Source organism: Tinamus guttatus, unplaced genomic scaffold, assembly GCF_059628265.1.
Source record: "Tinamus guttatus ecotype Peru unplaced genomic scaffold, ASM5962826v1 Tinamus_guttatus_pri_ptg000213l, whole genome shotgun sequence".
NCBI lineage: Eukaryota > Metazoa > Chordata > Aves > Tinamiformes > Tinamidae > Tinamus > Tinamus guttatus.
The window spans coordinates 6,115,787-6,140,948 of NW_028288747.1; the positions used below are offsets into that span (position 1 = coordinate 6,115,787).

Sequence of the window (25,162 nt, forward strand, 5' to 3'; positions counted from 1 at the left end):
CTAGTAATCCACTGCTATTTGTAGGTATTTCCAGGCAAAAGAGAGCTGAATTCAATTCAATTCAAGTCCCACATCAACATTAAATCACTTCTTAACAGGAATTTTAGAAATTTGTATCACTCTTCCTTATTTGTAGTAACACTTACCCGGAGCAAAGGAAGAAAAATTAGTGAACCCAGGTATGTTGAAAAGGTTCACAGGTTGTGGGGGAAAACTAAAGGGACAAAACACAGTAGGAGATGGAGGTGGTGGTGCACTACTGCCTCTGTCCTTCTTGGATGACTTCTCTTGACACTGCTGCTCTTCTTGCTGGCGCATTAGATCATTCAACATCTGCTTCAACCTTGAAAATAAAGAGAAATAAGCACCCAGGGAGGAGGAAGAGAGGAAGGGAGGAAAGGTGGCCTAGAAACTTACAGTGACACAAGGAAACAACTTGATAGAAATAAGATAAACAGAAGAATATTGGTGCTATGGAAAGACAACAGCATGCTAAAAACCCAAGTCATTAACAAAGAGTTTAACTGTATTAACACAAAATGTTTGTAAACTGAAATTCTTTGACTTAACATAAGGCTTAGTCAATCAAGGTACTCACTGTGGCTATGATAAACTAAAGGAAAGTTGTATTTATAAACTGTAATTAGTCATTTGAGACTGTATTATTCCATCTGCCACACACTATCATGATGGGTTAAGGCACACAAGCTAAATTTTCAGTTGCTATATGTAAAGAACTCCTTCTTGAATCAGCTAGTCAAAAACCACAAATATACTCTACAGGGCAAGCAGGAACTCTTGGGGAATCCTGAATGATGAACAGTTTTAAGATCATATTAAAAATAATTTAATAATGTACTTTCTACCTTCTAAACTATAATCTACATATATACATATAAGTAGTTCAGAAGCTATTTCCAATGGCAGATGGGTAAATGTTAACTCTTACTAACAAGATGGAGAAAGGACAAATAACTTCTCCAACATCTTTCCATCATCATTACAATCAGGAATCTTCCTAGGCAGTCCAGCAAATAAAGGCACAATAGCAGTATTCAAGGAAGGCAAGTCTATACCAAAAAAAGCCACCTGAAACTATACGAACAGTCTTTAGGTAGACAGCCCAAGACTGGCCTCTTTTTAAAGGGGCAAACTGAGAAACTTAGAGAGACTTTTTGAAAGGTTTCAAAATGGTGATTGAAGATGAAAAAAAGTGGGGAGGGGAGTTCCCCAAGGTTGAATGGAATTCCAAGTTCAAAATCAGCTCATAGGTGTAGTAGAACATTTAACCATTATCTATTATTCACATAACTATGTTCTATTATTGGAATTACACAGTCTAATTTTAACAGACAAACCTTTGAACGTTATTCTGTTGCCAAGTCAGCTGAGTATAACATTGGTTTAATTGATGCATAATAAGATGTACTTGCGGAGATGCAAGATTACTGGGAATCATGCTGCACGGGCCTGTAAGCAGAGTCTGTAGTAGACAAGACAGGGTCTGTAAAAAGAAAATACACGCTGATGAACCAGCTACAGGAAAAAAAAAAAACACCCACAGGAGTTACTGCTGGAAATATTTAGAATAAAAAACATAAACAAAAAATATTCTTTATATATCTACCTGTTGATCCTGCATCAAAGTTTGACAAATGCTGACACTAAACTCAAGTTGTTTCTTCAACTGGTTGATCTGCTCTTGCCATTGTTCCTTTTCTTCCACATAGGAGAGTTCAGACACCCACCGAAGGTTCTCCTGCCGTCGCATACTAAGGTTTTGCTGCTGTCTGCTCTTAGACGCTGGACGATAATTTCCATCTGCTGAAAGAGGACGGCAATTCTTCCACCTGTGGAGAAAAAGAACGAGCACAAAAGCTAACATTTTAAACTTTCTCTTATGGTTGTTTCAGTTAGTTAAATGCCATTTCAGTTCAAAGCCAACAACTCATTTGGCTAGCACACTCAAATGGCCTGAGCCAACCACCACGAATTTGTCAACCCTACCATATCCCAAATGCACCTATTTTCAATAAAGAGGCAAAAAAAAAAAAGAAAGAAAAAAAAAAGATAAAGATGCTTCTGGCTCTTGCCGTCAGGATTGCTTGATACTGATTTTTCATATCAATTCTGTGAAAGTCATCCACACACTATAATAAAAATTAATGGACACAACCACAGAATAGAAGACCACATACTCAAAAGATATATATTGAAATGATATATATTATTTTTAAGATGGCACCTTGCTATGTCACAAAAAGGTCAATAAATAAATCAATCAGGTAAGCAAGAGTAAAATAGTTATGTTAAAATATTTATGCTAATCAGAAATTAACTCAAATGTACTTTTTCATGCTGCCAAAGCCAGCAAATACAAAGCAAAAATTTCATGGTTTTAAATTTATTGAATTACTGATTAACAACATAAAAACCCTAATCAACATCAGGGCAAAAAAATTGATAAATCATCTTCTCTTAAGCTGACTAAAACAGCACGGGAACAAAAGGAGCTGCAGTAACCTAACCAGAGAGTTCAATGGCAAGTAATACTTCATGTGGTTCAAAACAGAAGAAATAATCTAGGTTAGTTACACATGACAGGTACAGAAACTCTGACAAAGTGTCATGGGGCACAGCTCGCTAAATAGCAGAAAGATCTCACTTTGCTGTAGCAGTTTTATCTACTTAACACAGAGCTCCTTTTTCCCCTCACACTCCTCCATATCCACCCTGACTGGCATCAAGTAAGTAGTGCAACTAACCTGTCTTTGTTTTCTTTAGCACAAAAGGCACTTTCTGGTACATTGTTATTGGGATAAACAGAGAAAGTGTCATTAGAGCTTGATTCTTCATCTTCTTCCTCTTCTTCTGCATGACCAAGCCCATCGGAGAGATAACCATCTTCATCTCCATCCTCCTCATCAAGGGCACATTGGGTAGAACCTCCCCAGGTTGCCACTGTCCTAGTTATATTGAAAACAGGTGTTTAAAAGGGTGAGCCAGTTGTTTTTATTTTTCAAAGTAAAATATTAAGTCTATCTTCAGTTAATCAGGTGGCACTAAATCCAGCAGGTTAACACATCCTCTCACCAATGCAAAATCAAATCTACATTTCTAATAGCAGGAGGGTTCATTCACAGTGAACCTTGTCTTTATTACCCTATGGTTGTTATAAATGCTGTACAGCACATTACAAGCTGAGAAACTAATTTATTGTTCACTTACATATCATCTCTTTCAGCACCCCTAGGAAAACGCTGTAAGACTTGCATTTTACAAAACACAGAAGCACCCACATGCACAGGGACTCATGTTCTTACTTCTCTGTCCTGCTCTGCTGCGGAGTGTGCTGAGCTTCTGAGCCCTCACTTTTGACAGATGCAGCAACAGTGGATATTGTTTCTGCCAGCTCCCTCCTCCTCTGATGTTCGGCCATCAGCGCTTCCAGCTGCTTTCGCCTCTGGCGCAGCTCTTCCCTTAAAATTTCATGCCTCCTCATCTCAGACCACAACTATGCAGAAGAACGGAGTGTATTAGAGAATTAACCAAGAAGTGGGACTAAGACACAGTTAAGTTTTCAGCATTTCATACTACATAGATAAATTTTTGGTCAGGCATTGGTATCATACTGTAACTGAAGACATATTGCAGCAAAACATAATATACATGCAGTATTTTGGTATTTATTCCAATTAATTAAAAAAATGAGAAAGCAATTATAGAACAGAAGTTTTATATGAAAAGCAATGCATGTTTCATGCAACATTTAACAAACACCTTGTAATTAGTTAGCTCTTAGTAGCATGATAAAATTATCCTCTGGAGAAATCTGGAAATATTGCAAATTATTGATAAACACGTTTAGGATGCAAGAAAAAATAATCAAGCATTTCTGCAATTGGCAGAAACTTCAGGGTGCAGAATACGTTTGCACAGAGCACCTAAAGGGAAAGAGACAAGCAGGGAGACTCGTTATCTACTTTAAACACAGCGAAAGCACAAATGCTAAGACTCTTCTTACAAAAGCGTGAAGGTGTAAAGTAACAGTATGACATATAACAGAAAATGTGCCAGATGGGAAGATGCAGATGTTAAGAAAAGAGACAATGTACTGAAGCATGAAGTTGAGTGAACTAGACAGTTATGAGGCAGCTAAGCAGCTTTCCAACAAAAATCCAATAGCTATCTTTTCATAATAATCCAAGTTGGTTTTAGGTTTTTTTCATGTGCATCAGTATGTACCAGCACATTTAATTTTGGGACTAGCAATCTTGCCATTTTAACTCAATATTTATTTCTTCCCAGAGTAAAACAAAAGTTACACACATCACATGAAAATGGCTTCCACTGCCCTTCAAAAATACAGAATACTAAATAAAAATAAGCTTAAGGTATCTAGAACTTTTCTCTATAAGCCTTTTCTAAGCCACAGAAAATCGCTAGCATGAAACAGTATCAAGTACCTCATTGCCAACTGGCACAGATTCATCCAGTTCAAGTAGGGGCTTGGCAGCCCCATGACACTCGTTCATGGCTGGAGTTGAAGTTGTTGGTGAAATTTGTCTATTTGCTGGGCAGTTACCAAAACCAGCTGACAACTGAAAGAGAAAACCCAAAAGCAAAGCGGAGTAACTTCCTAAAACCTAAGCACTGTTAATGCCCAACATATTTACGACTTATTGAGACAGCAGAGCTGGCATTCAGCAAGAAGGATCTTAAAATTAATATCAAATACTTATAAAAATAGAAGCTCTGAAATAAGTTAGTATTACAGAATGCTACAGACACACACTACTGGCCATTTATAGCTCACCTTATGATATAAGTTTGTCTGCAAAGACTGCCAAGAACAATACTGCAGTCATTTTGAATACAATATGATTGTAAAGGAACATACCCTGAACAATTTTCCTTAGACAAGCCACTGATAACACAGGTTCACCAGTAACACTGAGAACAAAAAGCATTTTTGTCCCATAAAGCTAAAGACTATTGAAGAGCGGCACAAAACTATCTGTGAACATAATTTAAACTATTTATATATTTTATAAATATATAACTGTGTTTTATAATGACATATTCCATAATCATCCATTAGTATAATTTTGAAGAAACAGACTTTGGATGGGAACACATTCTAAGCAACATGTATATATAGTTATAAGGCAAATAACCAGGACCTTTCAAGCTAGGATGTTACTCAACATGATCCTCAAGCATACATTTATGGGAAGAAATCCAGACACTGATTAATCCAGATGACAATGAAATGACTAGATATGGACAGAAAATATTTAAGCTAAAAAATAAGATGGACAGTTCTCCATCCTTGAAGAGTTTAAACCAGGACCATGTAACTTTTGAAGACATGCTATACTAGAACTATGAGCTTGTACAGAAACCTGAGCAAAGACTGAGGAGGCCAAGACAGACGAAATAATCAGAGTTCTTGTCCAGCCTTGGAAATCCATCATCTCACAGTACGTAAAATAAGAACTACCAATTGTGTATCCTGAACACCAGTTACTTTTCATAATTAGGAAAAAAAAATCCTGTTAAAGATACTTGACTTTGTACTGCTCATTAGCTTAAGGTAGCAAAGAAATTCTACCTACTTGAAGGTCAGGACAAGCTTTTTGCAACGTTTGAATTTTTTCCTGAATTTCAATCAGTCGTTTTCTTTCTTCTTGTAACTGTTTAAGCTCCTGTTGCTGCTGCTGTAGCTTAGCTTCATAAAATTTCTCTCTGTAAATAAAAGATAATTGCATATCACCTAGCAAGAAATTTCATAAAGTCATGATTTTCATATTGTTGGAGAAAAGCATACCTTGCTTTTTCATTCAGTCCTACATCTTTTCGTAGCTTGTTGGCACCTGCCCGGGCATTGTTTGGTTGTTGCTTTGTCTCCTCCGTGTCATCCGAAAACAAGTCACCCCTATTAGCTGTGTTGGCAACTGCTGTTTGAGGTTCCAGATCATCATCCTGAAGAGAGGAGCAGTCAAAATATTCTCCAGTTGCCACACCAGTTTAATTTCTCAAGTAATTTTCATTTACTTTAGAAGATTTATCTGAGCCTGAAGACCTTTATCTTTATTTCAGATTAATTTCACGATGACTTCTCAATTTATAATTTGAAATTTAAACTACTGAAAACTCTAGTATAAAATTAAGTTCTCATTCATTCTGAGCATGAACCACTTTACTGAATAGATAGAAACACAGGCATAACAAAAAAGAAAAGGGGAGAAAAGAAGAAAAAAAAGATAACATAAGGTGAGCAACAAGACTGTTTTGTTACCTCAGTCTTGGAAATCAATAATAATAATAAAACCCCCCACACAGAATAGAAACCAGACTGCTCTTACAAGCATTTAAGTTTTTTAAAACATGGTTCTGTATTTTTTTCTTAGTTATGATGGTTTTGTATTTTTAATTCACCATTTAATCTGAAAATACTAAAGCCGTAGCTGCTGCTTGTGCTGTTTTCACAAATGACATTTCTTAATAGAGAACCCAGTGAATGGGAAGGATCACCAGCAAAGATGTATATAAAAAGCTATATATACCCACCATATTATTGCTACTATGTAAAGCTGCTAACCTAGTAAACGTGAAGGAAGGTATAGCATGAATTGAAGGGAAGAAAAAGGCATTTCCATCATTTCTTTTTTTTTTTTTCATTATTGTGCAGATAGCATTTTCACAGTGATCCTGTCTACTAAGTCCGACAGAAATGCCAAGAAATTTTTGATCGCAGTATAATCATATACAATATATAACTATACAGGGCCTGTACTGTAGCCATTACCCAAGCAAACATCTTAATTGAAATGGACTTGAGAGTTCTTGGATATAAACTGGTCACTTCTGCGGATTCCATACGTACCCAAAATATATAAAAACCTACATAGATGCTTTCTGTGAGGACATCAAATTCAAGAAAAACTGTTATTTAGAAACACCATGAAAACTATTGTGAGACATTATGAAAACACTGCCAGTTCGTAGCTGCCCCTCAAGTACCTTAGGGAAAGCTTTAAAACTTTTTTCTCACCAACAGAAACAGGAGTACTCATTAAAAGCTTTAAAAAAAAAAAACACAATACCACACAGATCAAGATTGATTGAAAAATATTAGGCTTACTGGGAAAGTTTTGGTAATTCAGTGTTGTCTTTTAGTATTAAAATTACTCTTAAGCTGGTAACCTTTACAAAGAATCCAGATTTCAGTACCAAAAAAATTAATTTCAACTTCATACAAATAAAACAGTATTTTCCCTTCCCACTCATAATAAGCATTTTGAGGATTAGACAGAAATTTTTCTTTATTAAAATTTCTCTATTAAAATTACTAAAAAGTAATTTTACATTTTCTCATGTAAATTTAGTATTACACATATATAAAAAAAATACATGTACTAAAGAATAAACATTTTTGTGCACAGACTTATATTTACAGAATACCTGCACCATGGCAGCCAGGTTTTGCAGCTGTCTAAGTTTCTGTTTCGCAGCTATAAGTCTACTAATCTTCTGCTCAAACTCAGCATCTCCAGCAGCATCCCCCAGGCTGCTTCTGTGGCTAGACACAGAATCTTCACTAGCTCTATCTTCCTCAACTTCATCATCTTCACCTTGGGGGAGGTCAACACCTTTGTCATCCTCCCTATTATGACAGTCTAGAGGAGAGGGAAAAAAGAAAGATGGGGAGAAAAAAAAAAAAAAAAAAAACAAGAAAACAAGTATTACCAATGTCACACAACACAACTGACTAAAGTCCCTGAATTAAACATGCCATCTGCAATTACCAGACTCCAGAGAATTATCAGATTCTCTGATAGAGAGAGACCTGTTTAGACTACTGAATATTTGAACATTTTGCTTGTCAGAGAAGGTTCTCCCAGACTTTGCATGGCTATCAGAATTATAAGCAAACATATTAATACTTGAAATTGTAAGATTTTAGAACATACCTAGAGTGGAAGATACTTTGAGAGTCCTTATATTAGCAGCAGATCGGTTATTTATTTCGCAGTCAGTATTAAGATGCCTTCCATCTCTGTTATTAGCACCACATTGTATATTTGAGTTGCTATTCATTTCACTCCAGCTACTGATTCCCTGAGGGTTTCTAGGGTAAAGCATACAACTGACGTTAACTTTTTAAGAACCAATACTAATGACTTCCTTTATTTTCAAATAATTTAAAATCTATTTTAAAAATATTTCATTGGCTGCTACGGAAATGTCTTTACAATGCTTTTTATAAAAAAACACCTTATAAAATTCTCTTGAGAATGGGTTAAGGCATTCAAAATTTCTCAATATGCATCACTTCAGTATTCTTTTCACTATTGTGGAGTACTTCCCTGCTAGCTCTACAAACAATTATTCAGTTTAAAAAAGGCATGTCTGTTACACAAGCTGTACATCGGTCACAGCAAAATTACAACTCATTTCTGCACAGTGAAGATCATGAATGCACAGAGCAGTCTCATTATAAAACTACATCTCAGCAAGCTGCTCTGAAACTGAAGATTCTTTCATTGCAGTTCTATAGCCTAAACCTGTTATTCTTCTAATGGAGTTCTATACACAGTTCACTGTTTACATATAAAGCAGTTAAAGATTTAGAAGACCTTTGTAACGATCTTCTACATGTTCAAGTAAATCTACATTTGTGTACAAGCTACCAAGAACAAGACTACAAATAATCATCTGTATAAAAGAGTTACTTTAAATAAAAATTTCAGAAAGTTAACATAATGATCATATTAATTTAAAACTGGTTGACTAAAACTGCTTTAGAAAACCTGTGACGATTTGGCTACCAAAATTTAAGATGACAAAAACAATACAATAACCTAATATTTGTAACAGGCTGTGGATCCTCATGTTCGGAATCACTTTCAGATTCTTCTGTTTCTTCCTCTTCCTTAGTGTTTTCATTCACAGCATCTGTCATCATATCAGATGTTTGTTCATAGTAGTGAACTAACTCACGCAGCTCGTTCAGCCTCTTACGAACTTCATTTAGTTTCCTGAAAAGAAAAAAGAACGTGCTATATGTTTTGCTGTATTAACTGCATCTCTAAGTTGAAATATATATATCACCTATAATCCTTGAAAACTGTCATTTCAATGCTAAAACCTTATGCTTGATGTCTACTGTCTAAAAGAATTTAACAGAACATAATACTAAATTAAGCAGATTAAATACAGAACATCCTTAAGACAAAGAGCTTGCTTTAAAAAAGAAAAAAAAAGATCAGATAATTAAAACACTTTACTGGAGCTTTTCTGTTGGGTTTAGATTTTCCTCTTCTTCACTCTCATTCTGAGAAGTGAGGCAATCGGGAGGATAGGGAGCTGATGACGCCAGGCTGTTGGATTCACCGTTGACAACAGTCACTATGCCTGCAGGAGCAGAAGCAGCTGACGCTGTACTTCTTTGATCAATGCTTCTCTGAGGAGAACCTGATGCAGGAAAAACTGCAGACAAGAAATATAATTGATTAAGAGCAGTTAAATAATATTGCCTTAGCACAACTTTTTCCACCAGCTAAGTAGTTAGTGATAAATCATTAACTGGTTACAAGTTACATTCTTAAAAATATATAATTCTGCCTAAATTTACTTACAAGAGGAGTTATTTAGATGCTGGTCACGAAGTGTATGAAGTTCTCCTAACAATTTGTCCAATTCTTGCCTTTTACCCTGCAACATCCGCATCTTGTTAAAAAGCTGTACCTTCTCATCTGACAGACGTTCTGATGTTGAAGAATTCCTACTTTGTGAAATCTCTCTGGTAAGTGAAAGACTTTCTGCTTGCCTTCTATTATCTGGCACTGACTGTGTCTAAAAAAGAATAATTTCATTTTTATTCAGAATACTGTAAAAAACTTTCAGAAGAAGGTAACTAAGAAACTAAATGAAATGTAAAGAAAAAGAAACCCTCTTCTAGACCTGCTAGGCTCAAAAGCAGAACACAGAACTTCTATAAATTGAACAGGTGTTGAAAGCATTCTAAGAATATCCCAGTTATAACAGTAACCTCTAAGAACACAAACATGCTAAGCTTTCATGGTTTTAAAGAGCCTTAATTACTCCAACAACAAATTCATGTAAATGAGGACATCAACATTTAACTGCAGTGTTCAAGAGTAAAAACAAAAGTAAAAATTAAAAGAAAAAAAAAAAAAAGGAAAGAAAAAGAATACTGGTGAAAGCTTGTGGAAACATCTTGTACAGTACTAATACTGACCTGAGAATCATGAAGCTGGTTGTGAAAGCGCTGTATTAAGTCATTTAATTCTTCATTCAGTTCTGATGTGAGACTTACTCCAGAAACACTGCCAGTGGTCTCTGTTACAACTGGCAATTGAGAAAAGTAGAAAAATAATGTAAATACTTGTCTATGGCAATGAAATGAAGCCTAAAAACATTAACATATTGCAATATATGCAATATATAAGGCAACAGCAATTATATTGGAATGTTGTGTCCTTCCAAGCAACTTTAGACTACCAGCCTAAATCACCCTCAAACTGATACACTCTTCTTGACTAGAGACAACCTAAGAACAGCAAAAAATAAAGTAATTTTATTTCAAAAAAAAATTAAAACAAAAAAGCTTATTTCTTGTTTCTGAGCTTCAGGTCTAAGCTCAGATCCAATGCTTATTTAGTGAAATACTTTGCTCTGAATTCATTCAATTTTGCTGAATTAATTTCTGTACATTTCCTACCCTCCTATCAAGAGTGATACCCATGAAGTTGTGACAAAAAAGAACATTGAAGAAAATGTAAATGAAGTCCTAGTTTACCATAAATGAGCACATTTTCTACCCACTTTATCAAGACAGGGATGTGTTTTCTATATTTGGGGAAAGGGGATGAAGAAGATTCCATCACAGGTCTTCTACTACAAAGAACACAAGAGAAAAGCAGTTACTGGAAGCCATTTGAGAAGGAAGCACAGAAGCACATTTCTCAAAGGCAGCAGCTTCCTTTGCATCTGTCGCAGTTTCCTACAGGTTCTCTGCCAACTCCTCTGCTTTTTCTCCCACAGTCAACTCTACCATTTTGTTAACTAGTTCCATATTCTTTCCCATCCTTGAGTTGATACATGGTGGGGGGGCGGTGGGGGGTGGGCGGGCCAGGGAAATCACTGGAGCAAGGCACATGAGAGAATCTTTTTAAACATTGAAATGGAGATTCAACTGCATGGTTTTAGTCTGCCACAAGTCATTCTGCAATGTTATGTTGTCAATTCTTTACATAAACAGAAGCCTTGTAAGTAAAAAAAAAAAAAAAAAAAAAAAAAAGTAAAATGACTTCTTTTAATTGACAATTCCAGCTTTAATCATTTAATCAGCATGCTAAGCTATCTATCAAAATATATTGTCATACTACCTACCAGAATCATCCATGACAGCAATTGCTTGTTCTGCTTTGTGCTGGAGAGCAAGAAGAGCTGCCTGTCTTCCTTGAAGAGCCTTCAATTGCTCCTGCTGTTGTAACATCCTTTTCAATAAATCATGTTGCTTCTTCAAGTTCTCCAGCTCCTCTTTTGCTTCCTGTTGAGGATCTCTGGCCTAAAAGAGATGCAAAAAGATTATCATAATTATGGCATTTTATTTGATAAGTATTAGTGAAAAAACAAGATTTAAATAAAGCACTTTAATAAAGCACGGGCTGTTAAGTGTGAAAAGGTAAAAAACAAATGATATGTTCTGTTATGGCCTGTTACCACTAACACATGCTTACCACACCCAGGAATTAGGTAGAATTCCAGGCATTTACCCTATCATATAAAAATGACAACCTCATGCATCTCTCTGTCCTCCCAATTGCATATTCACATAAGAGCACAGTAAGCTATACCACTGCTATAGCTAAACAACATAGCATATGGTTATCATGGTGCTACATATTAGACAAGCTTTAGAATGACTTACTAATCTAAAGTTTCTAGCTTTTCAACAAAGTTTTGGGCAGCTATTCTTTTCTCACCTATAATGTAGCGTGCAGATGCAAATGTACATTTTTGCCACGTATGCTAAAACTCCATAGACTAACAATTCAGTGTCAAAAGCTATCTTCCACATACTTTCCCTTCACAATTAATGGCTAGAGAGCTGCCTCAAAAAATTTATCCAGGTATGGGCAGCAAATTAATTGCAGATATTTCACAGAAATATTTAGGAACCTGATCGAGTTTGAATTACAATATTCCACAGATAAAAACATGAAAAAATGTGTTTTTAAATAATTAACAATTCCTAACAAAAAGAACACTAACTTGAAAATGTATCATCGTTCCTCCATAAGGTACATTCGCTCAGGAGGTACAAAATTCTTTCAAGCCAAACCACATTCCACATTGAACATCAGAAAAGCAGCAGACATCACCTAGCTGGATATAAGGGAACTCTCAGCTTTCCAGCAGAATTTTAAACTTCTCAGGAACAGGGCTTTAAAACATGCACTGCAACTGGCACTGCATATTCTGGTTAAATTTTTCATCTTGTATATAGAAAGCAGAGTAGATGCAAAGTACTACACACAATGAAATAATCACAGGAAGGAATGAAGGGAGGAAAGAGAGAGAGGGATGTATTCCCAAGTCTCTCTCAGATTTAAGAATCACACCTTTATCTGACATAACAGATTTTCTTAAATTCATCAAACAAACACCTATTTTTTCAAGTCTACTTCTACTTTAGACTAATAAGCTCAACAAAAGATCAAAGCATTTGATTATTATTATTATTATTTTTTGACTTTTTTGTCAAAATAAAAAACAAGGCCATGGAAAAGCTATATGCAGATAACAACTTATATACTCGCCAGCCCCATAGCCTCCCTGCATCTAAACAGGGATTTTTTAAATTTATTTTATACAAACAGTTCTACAAAGAAAAAAAGGTAGTACAAGTCAAAGCAACCCATCAGTTTCCGAATTTAGTTTCTCCATACCATACTGGCATAAATTTGCTTTAGCAAACTATTAGTGAGAACTTGTTATCGGTCCAGAAAAACAATTTAAAAGACATTTTTCCAAAAAGAGAATAGCAAAAAACAGAAAGGTCATCTGCCACTACATCAAGTCAGACTGCTGTACAGAGTCAGATGTAAAACTTTCTCTGTCAATTACAACCCGTCTCTTCTGAAGCATCAGCTGCACCTTATTTAGAAATAATCCGCATACTTCAAAACAACTCTAATTAGAGAAGATTCATTCAATAGAAAGAGCTGGATACAGATAAGCAGGCCAGAAGGAAACATTCATTTTAACAAATATGTTAAGCAGGTTAGATCGGAAAAGCTAAAAAAAAAAAAAAAAAAAAAAAGAGAGAGAGAGAAAATCAGAGGGCATAAAACCTATTTTTGAGGCCAAAATAATATTTTGAAGTGTACCTTTAAAGGCAACCCATGCTCTTGGTATTAGTCCTCCTAGGTCAGATTTCCCTGTCATTCACAGCAGCTCTGTCACTTTTCTTTTTAGGGCTTGCTGTAACATCAATCTCTGTAACCTGTTCTTGTGAAGCTGAAGTTCCTAGTTTGTCCTCAATGTGAGGCCGCATGCTCAAGATAAAAGCTCCTTCCTTTATTAAATAGTTTAGTATGTGAGCTTTTGAATGTGTGCTCCAATTTAGTGTGCATTCTTAAGCTAAAAACCTAACCACTAACACCTCATCATACACTGTAAAGTACAATTTCTATCAAATAAAACCTACATGAGTAAAGGTGTTATTTTTGGTATTTGTTCTTAGAACTTTGTAACAATGTAACAATAAGGCTCAACTAGCAATCAATGTTTTAAGAGTAGTTTTCATTCTATATTTAATACATTAAAGCAGCCTGAAAAAAGCAAGACATTAGCTGTAAAATTAAGAGCCAAATAGAAAACTAAAACAATTTTTGGAGAAATTAAATAAAAAAAGAAAAAAGCAAGTTCAAGTTTATATGGCTACCACTCCATACTAGCCTTTACAAAAATTTGAAAAAGTTAGATCTTCCATGTCTACAGTTTTATTTCTTTACAGGAAGAACAGCTTCTTAGAAAAGGAAATATATTTATGATAATAGCTTAATATTTTAAATACTACTTTATTTCCAAGCACCAAAGTACTTATTATATGTAAAACATCCACAGCACTAACTGGCAACCTGAGTATTGGCTCGCTATTATTTTTCCTCGGTGCAAAAGTAGGATTGGAAGTTCTAAAGAATATGTTATGCTTCTACATACTCCACAACAATTGTTTACAACATTTTTGCAAAGTCTCTCACAGTGAGGAAACAAGCCTGTGCATCTAATTCAGAACCTTCCTTCTGACTGGCATCCATTCTCCAAAGAAGAGCAACTTCTGTGTTAGGTCATCCTTCCACCATAAAACTAGATCACTACTTGATCAATAGCCCACCAGCAACACGTCCACCATATTACTAGATCAGTACTTGATCACTGGCCCACCAACAACTAATTTCCCACCCTCTCCTCATGCAGAACCAGCAAGTTTTCCCGCTAAGAGAAACAAGCCAATAAATCAGAAAACTATATAGTAAACTATTCCTTTCTACATCAATCCACTGCATCCCTCTGGGAAAGTACACATACAAACCTCCATTTTGTTTGGAAGAAAAATTAGAAAGAAAATTTTTTAAAAAAAAAATCAACAAATGGTTTTTTGTTTTGTTTTCAGAAAAAGCTCCTGTAGCAATAACTATCGACAACAAAAAACTGCACCTACACGCAGCATAGAAGGACAGAAGGTACAGGAATTTACTATTTTTGAGCTGAACTGTGGATTATATCATTGTCACATCAATTGGGAAGGGGGTAAGAAACAAACAAGTCTTCATTTCAGCACCTTAATTACCGAAAGGCAGCTTACCGTATCTGAAGCCTCAGACCGCACATCAATGTTTAGCGATGTGCTCTCAGCTATAGAACCAGATCCCACAGCTGAATCTATAGTCCGAACATCCTCCTCCTCATTTTCTCTAGCCTGAAATATTTCAGGGGCATAAATCAAAAGCTATGTAAATGGGGCAGCAAAAATGAATCATGGAAGGTACTGTATCTCAAAAACCAACACCCCCAGTAGCACCACCAACACATCAATGGTCAACTCCTTTAAAAAAAGGAAAACTCATAGTGAGAAACAAATGTATTATATTCCCAAACTTACAAGCATCTTTTGCAAAAATTTCAGATAGGATTTCTCCTGCTCTTTAAGGTGATCTATAAGATGTGATAAACGCTCAACATTGGCCGATCTTTCATTTTTCTCTACAAGATCATCCCGCATGGAGCTGGCCTTAGCAATATAGTCGCGAATCTGAACTAGTCTGCTCACAATCTGTAAAGACACCGAAATTACTAAATGCATTCAGCTCTAGCATTAACTTAGGCACAAAACATGGCAATAGCAACAGCAAATGACTCATAAAAGGATGACATGCTAGTACCTTCCATCCTACAGTCATACTTCAGGAAGCAGTTAAAAATCAACAAGCTTTATAAGGCTAGATTCGTGCATGCATAAAGTTGCTAGGCTGAAGCATGGCACTTCTTGTCCACATATGCTAAAATAGAACTGAGCTCGCATTATCAACGTACAAAAATATTAAAATATAAAAATATTTTCTGGAACTATATAATAAAACCAACCTCTAAGACAAAAGTATTTCATTCTTTCACCAGGAAATAGACATCCAATATTATTAGACCAAGAACAATACATTCCTAACTGCAGCTTTGTATTTTCCTCAATAAGAGTTGGCTTTTTAGAGCAGTGGGAAGATATGTATTTGCAAATAAGAATTGTAAGAGTCACATTTCCTGAAAATATAGAAAGATGCATTGACAAGTAACAGTAAAGGTCCCATTCCATAGACTAATAGGCTACATTAATACCTGGCTACTATCCATAGCTGGCTCCCCTCTTCCATCTTCTTGATTAGAGATCTGACAATTTTGCAAGAAATCCTTGCTTAGAGCAGCTCCAAATAACTCTTTACATTGCAGTGATCCCCCGGACTCCTTTTTTTGGGAACCTGAGGAGGGATCTTTGCTGTTGTTCGTGTTTATTTGCAGTGATAGGAAGTTAAAGGGCTTTCTGTTTTCATTAAGTTGACGTTTGTTGTTAGCAGCCGTTGCCCTGCCTTGAGAATCACTTCCAATGCTTCTCTATAAACAAACAAGGCCAAAAACAATTGTTATAATTTTTTACTCAATATATTCTCAATTCTGATTAGCTTCACTACTAGAATTACCTGTTCTGCTGTACTGCTAGACTGATCACAAAGTTATTTGACTATTCACTGACTAGCCAAAAGCTGGCTAAACTTAGCACTGGTCACCTTTGTCATACATCTCTCACTTCCTCAAAAGTTTCTTTTACTCAAAAAACCTTTGAGTAGCCATATTTTTGCCATAATACACATTTCTGAAGGATTTTTATGAGTATCAGTAAAGGTTCAGCCCTTACCCTGTAAGTCAAAGCAACGGGTCACATTTGAAATAGCTTCATGGCCCAAAGCAGTTTTAACATAAAACTTTGGCAATGATTAACAAGTTTCTATTCTGAAATTGTTAACACAAGTCCACTGCTTGTTACCAGAATTAGTCCCTCATACTTTCCACTGATGTGGAGAAGGGAAGACTGAACAAGCTTTATCTCCAGAGAAGTGCTAGAGCTCAGGGTCCTGAACTTTACATGTTCCCACCATGCTTTTAGGCTTTTTATCTTATTAGCTTAAACTTTCTTTAGTGGACTGTGTAATTATTAAGAGATAGACATTTATAATGTCTATGCACACAAACCTGATCAAGATCACTGAAGTTTATTCTTTGTTTCAGTCTTTCTAGCTCAGCCTGCTCTGGAACAGACATCTGGGTCATATATCTAGTGTGAGGAAAACTTTGCGGAGTCCTGGTCTTTCGTCGACCCATACCAAGTGAGGACTCTGGAGATATATCATTAGTAAGCCTCGTTTCTGCTTCACAGCCAAGTTTTTTCTTATTTTTTTCTGAAGGCCTGTTTGCTTTCTTCTGTTGACTTCCCCAATCCTTATGCAGAAGGAGAGAAAAGGAAAAAAAAAAAAAAAAAAAAAGAAGTCACATTTGTTAGCCACACAGAGATTTAAAACAAACACCCCAGATGTTCAATTCAGTGAAAGGGAACTTATTTCTATTTTCTAAGTAAAGAGATACAAAAATATGAGCTAAAACCATGACTGAAGTTGTCGAGAGCAAATGTCACATTACAGGATACCATTTTTTCCACTGTACCCATTAAAAACAGCTAGTTAGGGAATACTTAACCTATTTTATCTTATGAAGCATTTCATCAATTTCAAATTAATCTTAAATTGTATTTTTCTGCCTTGCGGAAGACTAAGTAGTTTAGAACTTTTAAAATACAAAGTTTATTTTAAATAAATTTGTTTTCAATTCTATGACACCTACAGTGCCTCTGTATCTACCTTAATTCATCCCAAAACACTTCTCCATAAACAGATCTGTAGACAAACACCTCTCAGTTATATACATTTCTTGTTTAGCTCTACTTAATTATTTCGTCTTTTTGGACACTTTCATGCAAAGCTGTACTGACAATGTCCTGATTTTCACACTGTTGTCCACCACTAACACAAACCACCTGTTAATTCAGTATACAGCACATACAGTAGACTACAGTATAACCTGGCAACTGGAAGTTAAGAGTTGTACCGTGTTGTTCAGCCGGTCATCAAGGCTCTCATTGCTCCAGCTAGGCAAGTCCTGATCATTCATGCCTTCCTCAAAGGGGCTACCTCCTGTAGCCATGACAAACTGTCAGTATAGGGAATCTAAAAGAAACAGGTTAAAAAATAAAAGGTACATGAAAATCAGTTGGTGTACAAAAGCTCTGAAATAATAATGAATGACACACTCATTAAATAAAACTACAAGTCTGTTTTAGGAAACTAAGCCCCAAATGTAACAGTAAGAACATAGACTTATTTATTTTTAAAGTCACTGCATGCCCATGCCTTTATCTCTGTGATACTAGAGATCCAAAGCTACATACCATAAGCCAAAAACTTCACATTTATTTCAGTATTAAGATAATGAAAATGGGGGATACTTGCAGACACAATACAGAAAAAGAGACCTCAGTAAGAGTATTTTTACTTTCTTTACTAAAAGTTAAAATAGTTTAGCAAGAATAACATGCCACACACTATAGTTTCTAGAAAAAAAAAAGTGTTTTGTCTTTAATTTTGCTACTCTATAATCCACAGAATGACACACTGTAAAAATAATAATAAAAAAACTTTAAGTATAGATTGTTCACTTTTATTTCTAGCATTGGCATAAGTATCATTAACAATGTTGTTAGAGATAAAAAATACAAAATAAGTATTCCTTTCAAGAAGTGCAAGTAGCTTAGCTCGTTTAATAATACACATAACTGCACATATATTTACATACACACACAAATACATAATTGCATATGCAATTAGATTGTAAGAAAAGCTAGGCAGTCTAACTGCTGTTAGCACAGATCCAGTGTACAAAGCTACAAAATCATTCCTTTTAAGAACTACAAAGCTCTGGTACAAAGACAAACACAGTCTTGCAGAGAATTACTTTTCCCCAATAACTTTAGCTGCAGTGTTAAGACACCAACCTAGCTTTTAATAAAAAATAAAAGGACATGAAAAACCATTTATTTCTAAAGACTTTATAGCCATTTGGCTACTATTAATCTCTCATTCAACATTTCAAACAGTGCTGATGAAGAAATGATCTAATACTTAAGATTTTGCCTTCATATCATAAGTATTTTTACAATCTGTTCCAGGAAAGAAGGAAAAAAAAATGAATTAGTACATCCTTGAAACTTAACTGCCTTGTTTAAGAACGTGGTTTCATCCAAGTCACACAATACAACCCATTCAGCAGGGGCACACGTTCTAAAGAGTATTTTAATGCAAACATAACCTATCAGAGTAACATTAGGGAAATGGAAGCGAGCAGGTATGACAATTCTGCTATAACCATGCCTACATTCAGCACAGATCTAATTTATGTCAACAGAGATGGAGCACTTCGGCTTCTGCACTTAACCAGAACTGCACTACAGGAACACAAAACGAACAAGCAGACCCGCGTCCTACCACTCTTGCCTCTTCATTTCCCCCCTTCTCTGCCCCAGCACCAACTCCACCAGGCCTCACGATCAGAGGTACCACACAACCTAGCAGAGCCAATAAAAAAGCAAAACAAAAAGGTCAGGTGAGTTTTTAACTGGATCTCCTCATTGATCTGGCGCTCCATCCAACTGCATAAGCCCTACTGCCAAGTTCAAGGAAGGTGAATAAAGGTCCTGTAATGAGAGGAGGCAGCAACACCCACACAGACTTGCTTGGAATAACTGTAAAAAATGCACCTTTTGTGCAATACTCACTAGGATGAGCTGTGTAATTGTTTTAGAGAATAAAAACAAATACAACTTCCATGTAACACTAAACCTTTTCACATCCTGTTTTTAAGAGCAAATACAAGAATCCTGTGAAAAATTCACAGAGAAGTTTTCCTAACAACTCAAATCCCACAACCTTTCAGAATAAATGCATAGACACCAATTTAGCTTACTTTAGCTAAAAGCTATAAACATTTTCTGAGAGCAGATAAATTGCTCCACTGTGCAAATGTGCACTGGCATGACACCCTGACCTGTGCCACTAAGCGCATCAAGTTCTTCTTCACCAGATTAAAGACATCTGGGTTTACAGTCAAACTCTGTAAGCTGTTTCCTCCATCAGCGCGTTACATAATTGGACTAAAATTGCGGGCAAATATTTTTTCCTGTTTCCCTTGAAAAAAGTGGGGGGACGTTTATTGTTATATCTGTTATACCAACAGCTTTTGTGTGAGTTTTAAATGAAATACATGCAAGGAATTACCTTCAACAATCTTTACTTTAGCAGTCCCTAGTTAACTCTGAGGCAAATTTACCACCGGAGAGGTATTATTCTCAATAATATTCTCAAAGAAAGACACCAGGCATGTGTCAATGTAGCCTATCAAAAATAGCCCCAAACACCAGTATCCTGATTGCTTCCTGCAACTTCATCTTAAGAATCTTTTCAATTTAAAGCAAGCCCTTCATAAGATCTTGGGGAACTATTCTAACAGAAGTAACTCCTCACATAGTGACCGACATAGCAACAGTCATTACAATCTTCAATAATTTTAATCAAGTTTCTCACTCTCCTCCTCTTAATATGCTTTTTTTCCTTACTTTTCATTTTACCAGCAATTTTCAGAAGAAATCCTCTTACAAAAGCTTTGGTATCATCGTACTGTACTGCTTTGCTCCTGCCAGGGCATCAGCAATCTCTATGCCACTAGCATACCTGAAAGCTTGGTGCTTCTGTACAAGCACTTAAAAAAAAACTCACAAGGAATTAGGAAAAGCCTTTTAAGCATATTTCATGCAGTAGCAATAACCAAGTATAATAGATAAGATTATAGTAAAAAAAAAAAAATCGTAAGTATGATTGTGGTCACATAGAGCATGGCACGCAACAGCAACATCCTAATCGCTCAGAAATACAAATAGCAAACAGATCTACAAGCCTAAGACACATATACTTTTCTTAATGGCTCTGTCATAGCAGAGCTGTGCTTTGGTCATTCATTTTCCTTTAGCATCCACCCCAAGAGCAAGACCTCAGGAAAAGCACTCCAGGTCGCACATGGCACATGCGAACGCTTTTGAAAAGACAGGCTACACGGGAGGACGAAGCCGCGAAGCAGCTATAAGAGACCGGACGAGGCAATATATATTAAAAAAAAAAAAAAAAAAGAGTGTTTTTGGATCCGCGCCGCAAGACACCAGGGGAAGCGCCGCCCCGCCGCAGGGCCGCCGCACTGGAGCCCCTTCCCGCCGCCGCTACCGGGCCTCCCCCTCGGCAGGGGCGCGCAGGCCCCTCGGCTCGCCCCCCGCTGGCTGCGGAGTCACCGGGCCCTGCCTCCCTCTCGGCCCCTCGGGCCTCACCTCAGAGCGGCGGCCTAGGCGCTCAGCACCGCGCCTCAACGGCCGCCATCGCCGCCGCCATCTTGGGGCTGCTCCGCGGGAGGAGGGGGCCGAGGGGGGAACACGCACGGTTACCTGGTAACGCCTGCCCGCCGTGCCCTACCGCGCAGGCGCCCTACGCGCCGCGCCACGTGACGCGGCGGCCGCGGCGCTTGCCGCGCTTCTCTGCGAGCGGGGGCGGGAAGCCTGCAGGCCGTCGGAAGGCGGCTGGAACTACATGTCCCAGCTTGCAGCGCGCGAGGAGCGGATTGCCTCCAGGTCTGTCTGAGAGCGGTGCATGCTGGAACATGTAGTTTTCTAGTCACGCCCGAGTGACAGCAGCCGTGCTGCCCTTGGAGACCCGTGGGTACGGGGCGCCGCGCTCGTCGTGCTCGAAAAATAAACACGGAAGCAGCCCTACCCTGATAAACCCTAAAAATGACTTTACTCTTTAGAGAAGTGCTGGTAAAAGCATGAGGTCAGAGCCACGAGCACCGGATGGGATCGGAGCCCTTCTTTATTTAAAGCAGTATCCGATTACAGAGGCCGGTTCTGCCTACCGGTATTTTAACTCCTGGTCACAACCGAAAATACAGGAGTGGAGAGTGGGTGCAGGCCTGGGTCCTTTCCGGATCTTTCTCTCCCTCTTTCTTTTTCCTTTCTCTCCCTCTTTCTCTCTCTCTCTCCCTCTTTCTCTCCTTTTCTTCCTTCCTTCATAGTTGTTTCTTCTTTGTGGGTGGCAGTCATACTTTGCTTTACAGACCTTGCTCAGACCCATAAACTTGTAGCTTATCTTGCTATTAGACCTCAGAGGGCTAAACTGACACAGTACACTCAGCATTTTCAATGTCTTTTCCCATAAAGCTCATGTAGCTTATATTTCACTCATTAGGAGGTCCCATTGTAGGAACAGGAAAAACAAGTTAATGTTTTAAAGATTTAAATTACACTGAGCTAAGGTGTAAGCGTTAAATATTTACATATGTTCATATTGTCTTGGGTACTTCTACTGATACTACACAAAAATATAGTCCAACCCCCCCGCGTTGTTGTTGATGCCCATTTCTTCTGTTCAAGAAAAAAAAAATGACACAAGTTGTTTTCAACAATGCGTTGATCCATCTCTCTTTCAGAAGGGGGAGGGACAAAACGTTCAAAAAACCTGTGGAATACGAAGGTTTCAGTAAAACTGTCTTTGTTTTCTCCAGCAGATGCTCCCAACAACAAGGAAGTCATTCTGGATGGGGTTCAGCATGCAAAAGGACTGAGTTGGAGACTGCCTGTGAGAGTGATGTTTTTCTCCTATTTCTACCATGGGCTGCATGAGCGTATTTCCATAGCTGAAACCACTTTGAAAAGAATCTGCAAGAATCTGTATGGACACTCTATATGTAGTGAGTGGGTATGATTCTAGAGCTAATAGTTAGTTTATTAGACTTTTTTTTTAAAATGCTTTTAACTAATATTATTTTCTCTTGGCCTCAGATACCTGCTCTATCCAGCAGTGTATTCACGATGTTGGCAAGTTGATTGTATTATCATAGTGCCATACCGCCAACTGGCCTGCAGGTGGAGGCAGAATTTAAGAAAATTAATGCCTTAATACAATTGCTAATTTTTGTTGTTATTGTAATTTATTTCTAAAACACAGCTACTTCTATCACTTACTGAAAAAAAAAGTTTTCTTATGCAAAAAAAAATGTGGAACACTGTTAAGGAAAAGCTATAAGTTAAATAGATTCCAGTATGTCTTAGGAACTATTTCTTCACTGTAGTCTCTTATGTGTCATAATTGTGTATTTTCTCATCCTTACAACAAGGTGCCATATGTAGCTCTCTCCTTGTAGTTTGAAGAACCCTTATTCTGATTCTTGCTTGACATTTGCAGTGTGACTTATTTTTTCCCCTTGTTTTCATGTTTCTATCCCTTCTGGAATTGTCTTGGGAAAAAAAAAAAAGGAAGAAGAAAAGGTTAAAATTAGTGCTTCAGAAAAAAAGAATCACTAATAGCTCCTCAAAGCTGTTTTTATTTTCATTGTGGGGTAGGGAACTCCACTTTCATAAGCATGAAAGAGCTTTAGAGTAGATCACAAGAAGCATTATTTTCTTGAAGGTGTTTCTGCACTGTTATTACATGAACCAGGATTTTGGAAGGATTCTGTGAGCCAAATCAAATATGGGTTAGAGAATGCCTTGTCAGTTAAAAAAGATAAACACATATTTATGGGGGAAGGTCTAGATGGACACTAAGGAGCCTCTATATTATCCATAACTATTGAACAAGCTTTGGTGTTTGTCAATATTTTATTGGATAATTCCTACTACAAAGAGCTTTGTTATAAACGCTGCCTCAGCAGACATGCTGATGAATGCACACTCACAGAAACTGAACTGAAACCTTGGAGGGAGCCAATTTTAATTAGATTGAATGCTATGTCAGAGGCATGGCATATTTTTTTCCTTGTACATCTGCTAATCAAGAAGTTAATTTTAATTTATTATTCCAGAGAGTGATAAAAGGCAAGGGGAAGGAAGCAAACAAAATACAGGAGCATGAGGACTATAAACAATAAGAAATAAGGACTAAAAGTTTAACCAAGAATGAAAAGGCTAAAGGAGGAGTTATTTTAAAGGTCCTGGGAGGAATATTTTAAAGGTCCTGAAACAAAGGCACTGTTGAATAGGACATTCAGTTCAAATAGTCATTGTTCACTTTTTTTTTCTGATTTCATCACATCTAAGCTCTTTTTTTTTTCTGAAAAAGAAAGAAATTGGCTAAAAATGATTGGTTTACCAAAATATGGCCATGCAGTGGCTAATAGGCTACAATGTTAAAGCTAGTGTTTACTCCTTATTGTAACACTAAATTGAAAAGACATCTTCCTCTCAAGGCCATAGCAAAGAGCTTTGAATTGATTTGTTCAGCAAGATAAATGTCAGTCCAGGCCTCTTTCATCTAATAATAAATTTACATGCGTAATGCTGAGGCACAGGCATTTAACAACCCCAAATCAAGCAATAAGCACATTCTAGTAAAAAAGTAGTGGGTCATATCAAACCATCTAGTGGTAAAAAAAATGAGGTAGTTGTGGGAAGTGAAGTATTCTCCATGAAGTATTCAAAATAATTTCATCAGAAAATGAAATCCCCTTCAACTGCAAGGCATAGGCAGTTTGGGTTTATTAAGTATGTTCATTTCACAAAATCAAAACATTGGAGCGTCCACTATTGTTCTGTCTCCCTAGGCCCTGATTTTCTCACTGTGCCCTTCTAAGTCAGGTTCTGCTAGAGGTTACTTTGAAAACCATTTTAAAGGAGACCTCTATAGCAAAGAGGTTAGTGCACAAATGAACAAATGTGCAAATGCACAAATACTACTTCATTCTTAATATCAGATCCATTTTCACAAACAACCTAGAAAAATGGTGCCTGAATGATGTTTGTTGCTTAGTTCAGCATTATTTGTGATACATTGTACTCGTAGCGATCTACTCTCATCTATTTATTTTTTTTTCCAGTCCAGTAACATCTTCAGTTTATTCCTTTTGTTTCCAAGAAGAAATTAAATAGTTTGGCTCTTCTGAAATAACAAATTTGAGTTAAACAAGCATGTTTGCAGATTCCTCAGAAAAGTGAGTAGCATCAGCCTTTAATTCCTTTTCTTTTTTTTCCATTTCATAAGTAGATCTTTTTTTCCCTTGGTTGTGAATCTAAAGAAGGAAAGATATTGTGCCACTATTTGAGATTCCATTCTAAGAGGAAGGAGTTGTAGGTCCTTTGTGCTTTTTTCCTCTGTGGCTGGAAAATGAAAAAGTACGTGATAGCAATCATTTCTGCACATTTGTAACACTGCATTCTCTTCACCTTATGGCTTCGATTTTGTTCAAAAACGTAAACATTGGAATAGTTAGCACATAAAAGCTACAATGAAGTCTTCAAAACCACCTCATTATTTTTCCATCTGTGTTCATACTTCTAAAATTGAAGCAATCTGATGAAATTGTAGATCATTTTATATGCACTGTAGACTCTGATTGCCAACATCTGATCCAGAAAACTGAACTTTCCTAAAAATTA

The 25,162-nt window shown here is 36.8% G+C and overlaps 1 protein-coding gene across 6 annotated transcripts in view; it reads right to left on the reverse strand.

The window, feature by feature from the left end:
* Positions 1-17,863, reverse strand: part of PCM1 (pericentriolar material 1) — a 34,377-nt gene extending 16,514 nt beyond the window's left edge. For 3 of the 6 annotated variants that reach the window (XM_088524666.1, XM_088524665.1, XM_088524662.1), the window contains exons 1-19: positions 17,749-17,863; positions 16,840-17,085; positions 15,931-16,203; positions 15,203-15,373; positions 11,422-11,599; positions 10,268-10,377; positions 9,645-9,861; positions 9,294-9,495; positions 8,868-9,044; positions 7,977-8,134; positions 7,468-7,682; positions 5,831-5,985; positions 5,619-5,748; positions 4,467-4,601; positions 3,324-3,514; positions 2,766-2,966; positions 1,628-1,850; positions 1,359-1,504; positions 147-343 (exon numbers count right to left, since the gene is read on the reverse strand). In XM_088524666.1, the coding sequence (XP_088380792.1) occupies positions 147-343; positions 1,359-1,504; positions 1,628-1,850; positions 2,766-2,966; positions 3,324-3,514; positions 4,467-4,601; positions 5,619-5,748; positions 5,831-5,985; positions 7,468-7,682; positions 7,977-8,134; positions 8,868-9,044; positions 9,294-9,495; positions 9,645-9,861; positions 10,268-10,377; positions 11,422-11,599; positions 15,203-15,373; positions 15,931-16,203; positions 16,840-17,085; positions 17,749-17,844 (3,421 nt within the window). In that variant the 5' untranslated portion in view covers positions 17,845-17,863. Of the gene's footprint in view, positions 1-146; positions 344-1,358; positions 1,505-1,627; positions 1,851-2,765; positions 2,967-3,323; positions 3,515-4,466; positions 4,602-5,618; positions 5,749-5,830; positions 5,986-7,467; positions 7,683-7,976; positions 8,135-8,867; positions 9,045-9,293; positions 9,496-9,644; positions 9,862-10,267; positions 10,378-11,421; positions 11,600-14,905; positions 15,020-15,202; positions 15,374-15,930; positions 16,204-16,839; positions 17,086-17,748 lie in introns of all 6 variants that reach the window. The other 3 variants (XM_088524664.1, XM_088524663.1, XM_088524661.1) reach the window with 2 other exon arrangements.
* Positions 17,864-25,162: the final 7,299 nt, after the last annotated feature.